The sequence below is a fragment of the Nannobrachium achirus genome (assembly GCF_963921795.1).
Source record: "Nannobrachium achirus genome assembly, chromosome: 17".
NCBI lineage: Eukaryota > Metazoa > Chordata > Actinopteri > Myctophiformes > Myctophidae > Nannobrachium > Nannobrachium achirus.
Genome location: NC_137824.1, coordinates 39,186,032 through 39,202,568, shown reverse-complemented (window position 1 = coordinate 39,202,568; position 16,537 = coordinate 39,186,032). Strand labels below are relative to the sequence as shown.

Genomic DNA, 16,537 nt, shown 5'->3' with positions numbered 1-16,537 from the left:
GCCCGTCTCTCCGTCCTTACCTCTCCCTTTCCACTGTAAATATTTTAATTTTAATTTTTTATCTATTTTTTATATTTTTCTTTACTGCTTCTTTCTTTTCTGTTATTGATGATATCATATGGATAGTACTGTGTTCTATCTGCCAAGGATCCTGTGTAAATAAGTCGTAAAGCTATTACTAGGGTTTCATTTTAGTCATGGCTTGATTAACCATTGGGCCGGTGGCCGTTGGGCAGTTGCCAGGGGCCCTTGGCTCTCAGGGGCCCTTGGGGGAACTATGCAATTAGGGCTGTCACGATTATAACATTTTACATGGAGATTAATTGTCAATCAAATAATTGCGATTAACGATTTAATTGTGTTTTTGTTGTTGACAATTAGCCTACATTTCTGTTTGGCTTATAGGCTAGGCTTTGAAGTTGTACATAGCAGATATCATATGACACAAAAATGACTGAAATAGTTGACAACTTTATACTTTAAAAAGAACATTGATAGAGGAAAATGCGACACTTTGTGAGCTTGTTGATTTGCCATTTCCACTATTTTTGAAAATGTTTGAAAATGTATATGAACATTTTTCAACATGGAAACGATTATGAATATTTGCGATTATGTCAAATAATTGCGATTCGACGATTGTGACAGACAGACAGACAGGCATATATGCAATATGACCCCTTTACTGTAAATAATACCAATTATTATCTGCTTTTCTGATATTGTTGTGATGTTTTTTCTGTATACTGTGCTTAGCCTATTTGTCTGTCATTTAATGTTTTCACAAAAAAAAAGATGAAAGAAATGCAAACAAGCCATTGTGCTTTCTTGTGGTCTAAATCCTTGAATCTGAACTGTACTATTCCTATGCAAACTTCTAATAAAGTATTCAATCAATCAATCAATCAATCAATCAATCAGTGAACCATATGGAACGCCTTTCTAATGCAATATGCTTTCTTTCTTTCTTTCTTTCCTTCCTGTCAAGCAAAACTGAACTGCAATTTTTCCCCATACTTATACTTAGTGCAAAATCAAATATATTAACAGACATTGAAATACCAAAGTAGTAGATTGTATGGAGGACAGTAGCCTATATGAATTCCAGAATTTTATGAAAGTATTTTTAAGAATTAACAACAACCAATAGATAAGACTTTCAGAATATGGTAGTAGGCCTGGTGGCTGTTGTGGACACAGGATAGACTAGAGTGGTCATCACCGGTTCGTCCCGTTCCTGTACACTCTGAGAGTTACAGAGCTGTACATTCTGGTGATCCGTGGATCTGACATTGGGAGAACCAGTGTTCTACATATCAAAGAACCTGAACCTCCTCAGGAATATATTGTTTGGCTTCAGTGTTCCCTCTCCAGACCAGACCAGCTTGGTGTTCAGGTGTAGTGGTATGACTTGACCAAGTCTACATCCACATCCACAAACCTGTTGCAGACCCGTAGGGTCCATTTGGACCACTGGTGAATGTGATCCCCGGACCCAATGTTGCGAAACAGTCTAGAGCCTCCTCATTCTCAGGATGTTTAGATCTCCCGAGGGGAGTAGGACTCACATCGCAAAATATTTTGTCCAAATCCTCTGAGTTCACACTGTGATATTGAAAGGTTTGTGTGACAATGTATAACAGCAAAACAAACAAAATCTGCACACTGGTTCTGAACATTTTTTGTTGTGGCTTTCAATGTTAGCTAGTCCATCTTCATCAGGATTTTTTTACAATGGATAAATTGGACAGGGAAATAGGGTTGCACAATCATCATGATTTTCCTCCCAAAGATTTGAGATCATGATTCTCTCAGATGATTAAAAAAAACAAAAAACTAAAAAACATTCTTTGCACTAATAGATGTGACAAGTTATGTTGTCAGTATAAAGCCCTGTCTAGACAGACTAGTTATTATTTGTAAGTTTAGCACTTGATATACAGTACATTGTTACATAACGTTACATTGTGCTAGACTTGGAAAATAAACTTGTCTCTTGTAACAAAAAAAGCCTCTTTTTCACTTTCATTACTTTAGAACACACAAAGTAAATGATCAACTACTGAACATAAAACTAGATAATTATATGGATCTCGTGATCCACATAGAAACAGTGACTCCAATATGGATCTCTTTCACGTGGCAGTAGTCATATTTGATTTGTGTCTTTATTTGGTCAAGGTTTCAGCACGATCACAGCCCCCAATGAATTACATAATATTTCAAAAAGTATAAAACGTAAAAAATAAATTAAATGTGTTAAATTGTGGATGTATTTCTGTGGCCTAAAGGCAATGTTCATACAAAGTCGGTGTTGATCGGCTGACACACACACACACACACACACACACACACACACACACACACACACACACACACACACACACACACACACACACACACACACACACACACACACACACACACACACACACACACACACACGCGCGCGCGCGCCAAGCTTCTTGCAGAGCCTCGCTGTGAAAACAGCATGTAAAGTTTAGAATAAATACATAATAATGAAAATAAACTTAGCAACAAGTTATTTTTGGACAGACAACTACTGTACACGAGCCTATCCACATTTAGCTCAGACACTAAATATTGGCGAGATATCTTCAACAGTTGCTCTGTTAGAAACTGACAATGCAATTTATTTATTCTTTATAAATGATATGTTATATATTGCCAGAATCTTCTCCTTTGCATTTTGTTCTTTGCTAAAAGTGTGACTTTGACAGCTGTTTCACTGTGTAAAGTCAATGTAGAATTTTGGATGACCAATATCTAATCAACAGAGAAACTATTGAAGATATCTCACCAATATTTGGAGTCAAGTCATGGCAAGGTAACCAACGACATAACCCAAACTTTTACTACAGTGTCATTTAGCTTTAAATATGATTTATAGTTAATCGTACGACAACGCGTTCACAATGCAACACATTGTAGAACTTTGTAGATGTGCTATTTCAGGCGAGTGGACATTTATGAATCGAAATGTATTTTTATGATTCATCGTGCAGCCCTATTCGGCACACAGAATTAGGTATGAGCACATTTCTACTTCCAGCAGGTCCAACCTTTGTGCAGAACTGTAATGCCACCAGTTCAACAACATCAAATGTTCACAACTTGTGTCCTTGAGTAGGCTGATTTATTAGTTATATAGCACTAAGGCAGGTTTAAGTCACTTTAATTTGAACTCCAGTGTGTCGAGCAGATCGAGTATCTCCCCAAAGTAACCGTCCTCTTCTCCCAGGATCCTCTCTGTGTGGACCAGCTCCTGGTACTGGCCCCTCATGGCACCCAGCATGACAGAAAGAGAGCCGTCTGAGCGATACTGGGACAAACATACTGGAGCCATCGCCAACAATGTCCGCAAAGTCTGCAACAGGACAAGACATACAATTAAACATTAACAATAGAATCCTTCTTAGTGCTGCAAAACCTAATAGAGCTAACCGACTTAAAATGATCAATACAATTAATCGATTAGTTATTGATCCCTGTTTTGGGCATGTCCGGCAAAAGGTTGTAAGACATTTCAAAAGCTTTCCAAAACAGTTCAAATAGATCTTGAGCTGGTGAGTTTAAATCTGCGTGACACGGTTGTGCGATAAAGTATAAAACACAACACAGTGTTTAACCGATACATTGATATATAAAAAAACAATAGTTAAACATGCTCCTCGATTATTCAATAGATAGAATAATCACAAAGAAAAAAATTGGCAGCCCTATTTACCGCGACCAGGTGTTTGCCAACGGGTCTGAGGCCCTAAGCTAGAGGCAGAATAGATCTGAAAATTCTGGATCTAGCTTAAGACCCAAATTTAGAGATTTATTTTGAGATGAGGGTCCATGGCCAAATACATATCATACGTTTTTTTCAGAAAACTGTTTAGACATTAAAGAATCAACCAATGTCAGTGGCTTTTAAACTTTGTCATGTCAAGGACCCCAAAAATGTATTTGGCCACGGACCCCCATCTCAAAATATTTTGTTCCAGGGACCCCAGAAGCAAGACCGTCAGGTCGCATACACAAACTTTAGAAGGCAATGGTAGGCAATCAGGAGGGAATATGGGAAATGGAACAGATCCATGTTGATGACATTGCTTTAGAGATACTGTCTACCACTTTGTGTGATTTTAGGGCAAAATCTGTAGGAGCAGTGTCCAAAAATGTGTTTTACAAGAATCGGCCTCATGGTGGCGCTAGAAGAGGGCCATGTGAGAAATGAGGGGTGGAGGTTGTGGTTTGGCAGCCAAGGAGTGTGTGTGCAAAGTGTGGCATGGATCGGGGGGAATGGTGGCGGAGATATGCGTAGGGGAAAAGTGTGATGTGACGGACAGAGTGACAGACTGACAGACTGTTTGGGTCTTGCCTTAAGCTAGATGCAGAATAGATACACACAGCTCAGACTCGTTGACAAACGCCAGGTCGCCTATTTAGCACCCACCTTCTCTCTCCAGTCATGCTCTGTAGACTCCAGCAGCTCTGGCACCAGAGTACACCATCCTCCTTCCAGCAGCTGTGGCTGCAGGGGCACTGTGGAGTACTGACGCAGGCGCTCCTCATGGGCCGCGTCTGGTATGGGATCCATGCCTGGCTGTAGAACCACATCCTGCATGGAGGACAAAGGACAGTAGAACAGTTAATTACTCATTGATTTAATCGATTATAATCATTTAAAAACATTTTTTGAAAGAAATACTGTTCTATGTGTAGTGTGGGCTCGCATGTAACACCATGTATGGGCACCATGTATGGGCCCTGCCTTTGTACTGTCGAGGAGAACTAAATAATGAAGATAACATACGTGTGCTCGCTTTCAGCGAGCCCACAAATTATCAGTTCCAAAGAATATATTTAACTAGAAATACTGTTCCTACGAAACAGTGTGGGCTCGCTCGTGACTATATTCTGCAGCGTGCTAACTGTCATGTGAAGCTCAACCAATACTCCAGCTAACACCACTCCCGGATGTTTTTCCGCACCTCAATTGCACCTCATTGGCTAAGGGCCCTGCCTTTGTATTGTCGTGGCGGAACTTGGTAAATAAATAATGAAGATAACATAGTGTTCTCGCCTTTCAGGCGAACCCACAATAAGAAGAAGGGGGAAAAAAGCCTGGGTCTCTTATTGTGGCTTATTGCTTAGTTTGAATGCTGTAAATGCATATGTGGCTGGGTTTGGGGCCTACCCTTTCACTGATCATGTAAATGCATATGTGGCTGGGTTTGGGGCCTACCCTTTCACTGATCATGTAAATGCATATGTGGTTGGGTTTGGGGCCTACCCTTTCACTGATCATGTAAATGCATGTGGTTGGGTTTGGGGCCTACCCTTTCACTGATCATGTCGTACAGCAGCGTGACGATGCGAACACGGAGCCCTTCGCCTCCTTCACTTCTGAACAGCTCTGATAGGACCTGCAGCCCCCCATGTGACAGGAAGTGGTTCTGAGCGTACGGGAAGTGACGCAACAAGGATGCCACTGCAAACAGAACCTGAGCAAAGATATTTAATTAATGAAGATGGCTCATCCTCATTGGATCCACTAGAGTGCGACATGGTACACAAATCCTACAAATTGACTCCTAAGTGGGCGCCGGCTCTGACTGCAAATCTCGCGCACGTCCTGTTTACTGGTGCTATAGATCCCGTGAGAGTGTGTTGCTGGGACAGCTAAAGAGCAATAATAAAGTTGATTTTCTCCTTTGTTGTGTCGATGAAAAAAGCCACTTTAGTATGACAATTTTGTTAATATTATGTGGCTTGTGATGATCTGGTCCAATATTTAGTTCAGTGAGCATAGCTTCTGAACTATTATTTTGATCTGTGTTCACGTTAGCTCTCTCATTGGAAATGAATAGACTCCAACCTGCTTCTGCCTCCTAAAAAGGCGTCCCCCCTACGTCATACAGAAACGGGAAGTACGGGTCTTTTGCACTCTCTTGCTATCGCCCTCTTGGACCTGAGTACAGAGACAGGAAATATTATATATATACTGTATGTATAGCACAACAGTGTTACACAAAAATAGCAAACCTAGGTGATCTACAAGCTTGTAGATTTTTTTTTTCTCTTCATTAAAATCGATTCATGATTTTTGTTTTACACTTTGGCAGCCTCCCAGAATGGCTGTCGGTGGAGGAGCCGAAAATGTCTATTATTTCATGATGATCTGAGACAGGATTCATTTTACAAGACCATCAGAGATATCCAACAACACATAATTATTTTCACGGCACATCCATCAGCCATTGTTACTCACGCACGTAAAGTTGCAGCTCTGCATAGGCCTAAAATGGGGATTTTAGCCGAAATGCCGTGCCCACCAGGCGCCTCGCGTGCACGATCCGTCCACATCGAGGTACGCGAATGTAATCCACTCCGTAATTATGCAGCGCCCATGTCAACTTTTTTCTGAACGAAAACATCACGGACAGATGCTATGCAAATGCCTCCTCCTACAATGAAAGTGAACGGGACTCTGGCTATAGACGGGTTTCTTGTTTACAAACATTGAGACTAAATGCACAGCTGACTGTATCATGTAATCAATTCCGTCCAATCCCCAAACCTGTTGTTTTGGGGAGCGCTGGTTTCATTGGCTAATTTTGGTACGGACCCTGCGCACGCATCTAGTTTTATCAGTGTAACGTGGACCAGAAACCCGTCTATAGAGTCTGAAAACGTTTTTAATGACCTAGTAGGGTAAATTTCGGTCCGGCTAATTTAAAGTTATACCATGTAACTTTTTTTATAAAACAAATCTTAAAATTGTCCTAACTGTTAAATCGCTAAAGTTTTAGAACCCCCACTCCGTTAATTTCAGCTTCTAAAGCCTTCTCTTTATATGTTTTCTATGAGCCGTGAGGGGGGGGAGAATTTCGCGGCAAAATTACGTCATCTGCATCATCTGTATACGTTTGCCAATCATATCGCGGATCATAAACACATGGTACACTACCGGCCAATCACAGGCGTATCTGGAGTATCTTCAGATCGGCCGAAAAAAGCATTACCGCTACTGACCACTAGTTTAGCAACTTACACAGTATAGCTTTAAGCACTAAAGAAGTACGGTTTAATCCGGTTTTAATATTAAGTGGCTGAGAAAGAGTTAATCAATTAGTTTGATTAACTGTTGCACTCCTGACAGTTACTTTATGGGTGCGTGTGCCGTAAACCTTGTCCGTACCTTCTTTTTAACACTATGGGGTCTTGGAGTGGCCAGTAATGTCAGCAACCTCTGGAGGGTGCCATTCTCTACCGCCTCCACCTGGACTACTGGGTTACTGCAGGACAAAGGAACAATAATGCAATAATTAGTGTCTCCTATAGCCAGACGATCAGAGACTTTCGCCCAAAGACAGAGTACAAATGGAACCATTAGACCAGAAAGAGTCAAATGTAAGTTGTTGAGATTTGGCACAAAAATAATTGAATTAGTGCTTCAAATATAGATTATTTTCTTGGCGATTATTACATTTTTTACATTTTACAATTAATTGAATAATCGTGTAACATGTTTCTTTTTTACACTTGACCACTATTTAATATTTCAGCAAAAATAGCAGATCAAGCTATATTTCAAGATATTTGTTTTTCAAAAATAGCTGAACGAGCACAACACAACACAGTAGGTAATTCATCTAAATTACAAACATTCTGCCTGACAGCAACAATACAGTAAAATAGGATAGAAGTCAGGGGTCTTCAACTTTTTCAGGCCAAGGACCCCTTAGCTGAGAGAGAGATGAATCAGGGACCCTCATACATATTGTATACAATTGTGTTGCAGATTAAAAATGTTCATAGATTTCTTAGACAGCTTATAGACTTGTTTGACAGCACTGTCATCATGTTCAAGGAGTGGGCTAATCTGTATTTTCAGACATTTAACCACTTGAACCGTCAAATACTGTAGTCTGCTCTTCTTTTCCCTCTACAAACCTCTTTGCCAAAAATAGCCGATCTACAAGCTTACAACGCCTCGCGCTGCGCCCCCCTGTAGTAACTGTGAGGACCCCCTGTTGAAGACCCCTGGATTAAGTGCTTGGTGGTTCCGTCCTCCTACCTGGACAGAGCAGAGCCCAGTACAAACGCAGAGCCTTCTTGTAGCTGGTAGTTTGAACTGTTCAGACAATCCAACATGATCTGAAGACCCCCCATGTAGAACAACGTCTGGGCATTATCCACCTGACACAGTACACACACACACACACACACACACACACACACACACACACACACACACACACACACACACACACACACACACACACACACACACACACACACACACACACACACACACACACACACACACACACACACACAAAGGGGCTATTAAAGTGCTATTAAAGTGTTGAAATGAAATGATAAATAATGGTTTAGGATAACAGGCTGCTTGCCCATGTCATGACAGAGGAAGGATCCAGGCAAGAATACAAGTAAGACTCCCTAATCGGGAGATAAGCGACCGTCAGGTCGGCAACCTCATGGTGGCGATAGAAATCAGGGGCGGAGGCTGTGGTTTGCCAGCCAAGGAGTGTGTGTGCAAAGTTTGGCATGGATAGGGGCAACAGTGGAGATAAGAGTAGGGCCAAAAGTGTGACGTGACGTGACGTGACGTGACGTGACGTGACGTGACGTGGTGAACAGACGGACTGACAGATAGCCGGTGGAGGTTTTGGTAGTAACTGCGACCTGACGGTTGCAAAAAGGAGGAAAAAGGTACAATAATTAAAAAAGAAAGACTTTAAAAAATGTGTGTGTGTGTGTGTGTGTGTGTGTGTGTGTGTGTGTGTGTGTGTGTGTGTGTGTGTGTGTGTGTGTGTGTGCGTGCGTGCACGTGTGCGTGTGTGCACGTGTGCATGAAGTGTACCTGATGCACCAGGTATTCCAGTTCCAGCAGGATTTTCAGTTGTCGCTCAGTGGTTATGTTGGTATTGCGGAACTGGGCTAGCAGGCGGCTCAGAATCTGCATTAACATTAAAAATAAAATGGAAATAGAGTTCCCTTCAACAGTTTACAACCATGCTACCAAAAGGCAGACGCAGGTAACAAGGATTTACATTTTACTTAACCACTTGAACAGGCATGTGCACACTTAGACATCAAAGGGGGCTTGGGCTCCTGCCTTTTTATCCGTTTGTAAAAAGTGCTCTCTCCAGACCATGATGAATGCCGTTTTTACTATGGTGAAAGAAATGCAGATGTCCCCATTCCATGCCATACTTGAACTTGAATGCAGCATCTTACAGTACGTTGAAAGAATTGCCCTCCCCATGTAAACATCCATGCCGTTACGCCACATGATCTCCAGTATTGACTTCATTATGCTTAGTTCAGTGTGGTATCAAGCACCAAAAATAGCTGACCTTCAAAGCTCACAATGCACGTTGTGAGCTTGGAGGACTGCTATTTTCGATATTTTCACCAAAAGGCCCTTTTAGAAATGTCAGCCCCTGCCCCTCTGCATGTCTCTGCACTTGAACACCAGCATCCATGTACATATCATTTCAAACAAGATTTCACTCTTATTCAAGTAATTATTTGGATGACTATTTTTTCTTCTACTATTTCAAATTAACAATACTTTTACTTTTTGCTAACCTGAGCATCAGTCTCCACAAGCATGTCCAGCTCAGCCATGTCTCTCTTCAACTCCTCCAGAGGGCGGAACTGAGACCTCACCGTGTCCTACAAACACACAGTCACATACAGCACTGCTTCTCAATGTCGGGTCCATTGACCACCAGGTCCATTTGTACATATTGTGGGTCTGTATGTACAAATGGAACCAAATGGACAGTCAATTTGGTTCCATTTGTACACACTTAATAATAATACATACAATTTAGATATCGGATAGCGCTTTTTGAAATACTCAATGTTGCTTTACAGAAACAAAAATCAAAACTAAAAACAGAAAACAAATAAAAGGTAGAAAAGGGGGTCTGAAAACGTGTTTTTTGAATAAGATTTGTATCGTGTAGACCAGTGGTTCCCAAACCTTTTAGCTCGTGACCCAAAAGAGAAACTAGAAGCAGTGCTCTTCCGAGCACAGGTCTCCACCAGGCCGTGTGTCCTGGTGGTGCTACTGTATAATAGGCCAATGTAAAAAGGGTGGCATATGTTCTTCACCATAGATCTTTCATGCAAATCGGACGCTGCATGCATGATTTGAAGCATTGTGTTCCAAAAATGTGTTTTGCTAAACTCTACCTGCTGGTGGCGCTATAACAGGCCAATGTGAAAAAAGGTAGCATTTGTTCCTTGACCTAGTGGGAATATGTGTGGCAAATGTCACGGTAATCGCAAGCTGCGTTGATGATTTGAAGCATTTTGTTCAAAAACGGAGCAATCCTGCAAACTTTGGAAGCTAATATTAGCCAATCAGGATGGAATATGAAATATCAGACCGATCGGACTTGATCACATGACTATAGAGATACTGTGTACCGATTTGCGTGATTTTTGGATAAAATCTCAAGGAGTAATATGCAAAAATGTGTTTTACATAAGTCTGCCCAAAGGTGGCGCTATAAAAGGCTGATGTGAAAAATGCAGGGCAAAGGTTTATCCTTAGCCTCTAGGGAGTGCGCTTACAAAGTTTGAAACTGATCGGTGGAGTTATAGGTAAAACCACAAATCGGCCTGTTATAGCGCCACCATGAGGCTGATTTAAAAAGAATTAAGTGGCATTTCTTCCTCGGCCTAGTGGGAAGGTGTGTGCGCGATTTCATGATAATTGCACTTTGCGTTTGGGATTTGAGGCATTTTGTTCAAAACGGCTCAATCCTACAAACTTTGGAAGCCAATCTTAGCCAATCAGGAAGGAATATGCAAAATCGGACAGATCTGTGTCGATCACATGACTGTCGAGATACTGCCTACCGATTTGTAGGATTTTTGGACAAAATCTGTAAGAGTAGTGCACAGAAATGTGTTTTGCGAACATCGGCCACTAGGTGGCGCTAGAAAAGGCCCATTTGAAAAATTTAGGGCAGAGGTTCTAGATTGGCATCCAGGGAATGTGTGTGCTCACTTTGGCAGCGACCGGGCCAACGGCGACTGAGATTAGCTGCACACAAACTGCGAGGACACACGGACGGACGGACGCACGCACGGACGCACGCATACACGGACGGACGAAGGGGAAAACATACTCTCCCCCAAGCCTTCGGCTGGTGGAGACAATTAAACGTTTGCCCGGGACCCAAACTAGTGAAAACAGCAGATCTATTTTCACTACTTCATAAACATTTGTTCATATTTTTATTTTTATTTATTTTATTCATGAAATGACTTGGAAAAAAAATCACTGAATTTGTTTCTTTTTTAATTCATGAAAAATGTAGCTTTTTGATGAATGTTTTTGAAATGTTTTGAAATAATAATTAAAAACAAAAAGTAGAAAACATAAGCTAAAGGGACCCAATCTACCATCCTCAGTGTTATGCAAAGGTCCCATTTGGTTAAAATGGGAATATTATTATTACTAAATGGGAATGTCATAAGGCCCCGTGCAGACGACAACGGTCTCTAGAGAAAGCAGCAAAATGTTGCTGCGTTCTCTCATTTAATCCAGCGTTCAGAGGGACACCCATCAAACGCCGTTTTCGTCTAAACGGGCGGCATATCTGACATCTTATTTTGGCGTTTTCTCGTGGAAACGGCGCTGTGTGCACGGGCTCTGAATGTGATAGAGCTGGTGTTATCACCTCGTTGTGGTCTGAGCTCTCTGCATGCAGCGCTTCCATCTTCTTCAGGGCCTCTTCCAGCTCAGCAGTGCTGAACGAGTGCTGCTGGCCTTCCACTTTCTGCCTGAGGCGCGCACGCATGTACACGCGCACACACACACACACACACCCCCACACACACACACACACACACACACACACACACACATTCTTTTACATCGGGCTGCAGCTGTTCAAGAATTATTTCAACTTTTTATATGTCAACGAATCAAGTTGAAAACCTTAAATCTGTCATAGTTGACAGGGGTCTTCAACGTTTTCAGGCCAAGGACCCCTTAGTTCAGAGAGAGGACCCCTTAGTTGAGAGAGAGATGAAGCAGGGACCCCCACAACCGTTTCATAGATACCATGTAGTTTCATTGTTTGACAGCACGATCATCAGTGTATTTTGGATTCATGTCAATTTGTGTTTTCAAATATTTAACCACTTGAACCGTGAATACTTAATAAACTTGACCTTTCATTCTGTACTTAGTCTGCTCTTTTTCCCCTCTACACCAAACATCTTTACTGAAAATAGCCGATCTACAAGCTCACTGCGAGGCGTTGTGAGCTTGTAGATCTGCTATTTTTGTCTAAAGTTCCCAAAATATGGACGCTAGGGTTCAAATGGTTAATATAAAAAAGGACACAAAGATTTGGAGGACCCCCTGTAGTAACTCTGTGGACCCCCTAGGGCTCCCGGACCCCCTGTTGAAGCCCCTTGGACTAAAGGGTAGGGTATGAATAACCTCGCCCACCAGGCTTTCTGAGAGAAAGCCTGGTGTTCGTTCACAACAGGCCGTTTGGTTTCCGCCTAGAGCGCGGAAACCACTAGAAGAAGCGGCGTCGCTTTGATTTGGTTCCCACCGTTTGTTTCCCCAATCCCTATTAAAATGCTCGAGTAGCCTAGTGAGTGTTTTGCCAGTCGCTAAAAGTTGGACTAAAAGATGCATATACCAAACGAATTTTTCAAAAGCAAAACTCAAGGAGTTTATTAGGTAGGACCTACAAGTGTGTCCTTGAGCGCAGGGGAATATTTTGGGTTAAAACTGAATCCGGTTTGATCTTTCCGGCAAATTGTAGTCCTTTGAGTACTACAACATGACGTTTTGTGGTTTCCGCTCCAGACCGGTTACAAGCCCGAAAAGTGAAGTGATCCCAGACTAGGGTATGAATAACCACTTATAATTATTTCATAACAATGCAGGTTTTCTGAGTCGGCAAGGCAGGGCAGGCAGTGTTTGGGATAATCCTACCTGAGTTTGCGTGCCCAGTATTTCCTCTGCTCCTCTCCCTGCCGCACCTCTCTTTGCCCGGTCTGAAGGTTCAGCCGAACATGGGAACCTCTTGGCACTGCCTCCCCTGGATATTCATAGAGTCAGACAGTCAGACACACAGTTGCAACAGACAGGGAGACAAGTAGATTAAGAAGACAGGGGGGAAACAGGGGTGAAGGGGGAAAATTTTACATCTGAGTGCAACATCGGGTTAAGGTGGTTACCAATTACCATACATTTTTTGTTTATTGTGATAAATCACCACCAGGCAGTCTACGTTGCCAAAAACAAAAGGAAAAGTATGTATGAATCTCAGACTGACATAAAGCAATTCCCCACTGACCAGGAAAATGAATGAACAGGCAGGAGGATATCAACACATTGTGAGATTGTAGTTTGATTATTTTTCATCGGTTATTCTAAGATATCTAACATATAATTCACCAAATGTCTGAGTGAGTGTCTGAGTGAGTGTCTGAAACAGCGTTTCTCCTCAGTGGCTGGAGCAATTGATCTGAAATCGCATCACCATTAGCATATGAACACACCTGACATAACTGTGAAGCCCGTTTGTCACTTTCACAAATTGGCCTCATGGTGGCGCTATAACAGTCCACTTTACGTTTCGGCCTGTAACTCTTGAACCGTAGGTCGGAACATTAAAATTATTTTTTCCCTGGATTCCTTGGGTCAATACGCATCTCCCGATATAGGCCCCGCCCATTTGCGTCAGGATAGATTTTCCGCCATTTTGAATTTTCTCCAAAACACACTTTTTGCTCCTTTTCCTACATATTTTCTTCAAATGTCACGAAAATGGGTACACATGATCTCTGAACCCATGCAATGAACATAGTCAAGGGATATTTTGATAGTCCATACCGTTCGTTCGTAACGGGCCTCCAAAGTTAGCGGGAGGGGCCCGTTTTGCAAACAATAGCCATAAATCACAAACAAAACGTCGAGTCAACACTGAATTTCTGCCACAGGTTGCGGGTGGCTTACTCAACGAATCCCCAGAAGCATTTCCAATTCGACCCGTAGAGGGCGTCACAAACGCGCAAAACGTAACCGTTTTGTTCCAAAACGCGTTTTTCAGGCGGACCGACCCTCTCAAAAAGAAACACAGACCACTCTGCGGATGGTCTCACGGTCCAAACCGCTGCACACACACACACACACACACACACACACACACACACACACACACACACACACACACACACATAGCCATTAAACGAAACGGGTATTTCTTACATTGATGCTCCTACATATTATCATGCAAGTACCAGTTAAAGTTACTTTCCATCCCTCATATACCGTGTGCACAGTGCACATCCCATAACCCACACACTGCACATCATTTCGGAGCTCATATCTTTGAACGGGTAAGGACTAGTGTAGTGTAAAGTGGAAACAGGAAGGGTTGACTGAACTTTATCCAGTCATTTAGGAGAGAGATCCCATTTAACTGGATTTTAGATACGTTTAGTTAAATATCAATTAAAACAATGCAAAATAAAAGAGAAATGACTATGTTATTACTTTGTATATAATAAATATAAATAATACACATAATATTATAGGGAGTTGGTCCTTCAAGGTTGTTTGAAACATAGTGGTCCGGAGCTCAAAAAAGGTCGGGAAGCACTGGTGCCATTACCTGGTTTGAGGGTCTGCCACTCGCTGGTGGGCTGGACCACCTTGAGGTCTGATTCTTCATTTTCTGTTGTGGTTGTATCGTCTCCGCTGTCTCCGCCCTCCACCACAGTCAAGGCGGAGTCAGGCTTCACAAGAACACAAATGAGAACATTACACATCCTTTCTAAGGGTGCACTCGAGTCCTGCCTGCTGTCCCGCACGCATTGGTTGCAGTGTCTTGGTGGGACAAAGGTCCTTTCTCTCCATCCACTAAAATTGAAATTCAGTTGCTTCTTATTGTTATTTTGTGTACTCAATTCACATTTTAAACTTGGTTTCAGTCAAAAGGAGCCTCTCAGGTGCAGTATAGTGACTGGGCATGTTTATGTTTTAGCAAATTCAACATAAAGAATGCAGAAAGAGCCTGCTGGTTGGTCAGTCAGGGACCAATCAGAAGGCTGACAAAGGGTGAATTTCAACCATATCTTCATATATAACTGGTTCTCAATAATGCTCATTACAAGATGCCTCCATTTCTGTCTACTGGCTCTGGGTCTTGGTGAGCTGTGAACAGTTACGTGAACAGATCTACAAGCTCACAACATGTCACTTCACACTGCGTTGTGAGCTGGTAGGTTGGCTATTTTCACAACTTGAACTTGTTTTCTTTTATGTATTCATGATCACTTATGTTTTGAAATAATAATACTTTTTGGGGTGTTCCTTTTAGGCAGGGTGTTTGACTTCCCCCCCCCCCCCCCTTCTTTTCTTATGTACTTGTACAGTTGTCATATAAACATATAAAAAAATGTCTAATAAAATATTCCTTCAACCAATAAAAAACCTCTTGGCCAGTGTGTGCTGTGTGTGATGCACTGAATGAGAGTCTCACCTTTTGGCTGACGGTGGTGGACAGGTGGTGACAACAAAGCAGCAACATAAAGGCACTGATCAACCCAAACGATCCTCTTCTACCAGAATTGACTCTCATCGTTGACTTAAGTTACTGAAACATTGAAATTATACATTCACATACTACAAAAAGATTGTATATTTAGGGCAGGGCAATGTAACACTGTAATGTTACACTTCTTTCTCATTTCACCATGGATCAGCAGTCAAGTGTCAATATTAAATTCTTACTACACATAAATATTCTCACTCACCTGTTTCAGTGACCTTCAGCGTTAAATAAAGTGCCTCTATAATAATAAAAATAACAACAACAAAGACTTATTTTTCTCTTCTCAAACAGATAATAAGACATTAGTGCGTTATGTGTTGTTTATTAAACAGAGAGACCATGCTAGAAACAGACGTGGAGACAGTAGGAGCGCTTCCGCACACACCACGTCATTTGACACACAGCCAGTCACCGCCCCTGTTCTTCCACATAATAATATCCACGGTTTTAGTTAGCTTCAAAAATAATTAAAATGACATTTTAAATAAATATGACTTTGTTTAAACACGTGTTAAAGTTATGGAGAGAATTGTATTTGTATTATATTTATATTATTGGAAATATATTTAAACCTTGAATACCCAGAGCCCAGAGCTAGAGTAGGAACAAATATACTTGTTACGGAACCGGATACGGAAACAGAACATGTGGTTGGATGTATGTGATCGTGTTCATGACCGGATACAGTAGGCGGGCTCTAAACCGGATCTTAGTACTTTGCTGTGAATAGAAACCATTGGGCGAGGATAACGCAAAACCCGATCACTGCTCACGCTCATTGGCTGACAGAACAGCGACATGGAGTTGCCGCGTGCTCATTGGCCGAACCCCCACCAATAGGAGAGTGACAGGAGTCTTGCGGCAGCGGCGTAAAGCCTGATCTATATTTC

The 16,537-nt window shown here is 41.9% G+C and overlaps 1 protein-coding gene across 1 annotated transcript; it reads right to left on the bottom strand.

Moving 5' to 3' along the window:
• Nucleotides 1–2,264: 2,264 nt before the first annotated feature.
• sil1 (SIL1 nucleotide exchange factor) lies at nt 2,265–15,995 on the bottom strand. Its single transcript, XM_080745792.1, has 12 exons — nt 15,850–15,995; nt 15,576–15,689; nt 14,706–14,829; nt 13,022–13,127; nt 11,745–11,847; nt 9,634–9,720; nt 8,903–8,998; nt 8,093–8,214; nt 7,214–7,310; nt 5,352–5,516; nt 4,466–4,630; nt 2,265–3,388 (listed from the first exon to the last, which is right to left on the bottom strand). Exons 2-12 carry the CDS (start codon nt 15,672–15,674, stop codon nt 3,191–3,193), a joined length of 1,362 nt encoding a protein of 453 aa, XP_080601918.1. The 5' UTR covers nt 15,675–15,689; nt 15,850–15,995; the 3' UTR covers nt 2,265–3,190.
• Nucleotides 15,996–16,537: the final 542 nt, after the last annotated feature.

What these genes read in the sequence shown, in the direction of transcription:
- sil1 (XM_080745792.1), bottom strand. Translation starts at nt 15,674, where the DNA reads ATGAGAGTCAATTCTGGTAGAAGAGGATCGTTTGGGTTGATCAGTGCC. An exon ending in AGAGCTCAGACCACAACGAG is followed by an intron (nt 9,721 to 11,744) that starts GTGATAACACCA and finishes GTGTGTTTGTAG; the next exon opens with GACACGGTGAGGTCTCAGTT. An exon ending in CCCATAGTGTTAAAAAGAAG is followed by an intron (nt 5,517 to 7,213) that starts GTACGGACAAGG and finishes ATCTTTGCTCAG; the next exon opens with GTTCTGTTTGCAGTGGCATC.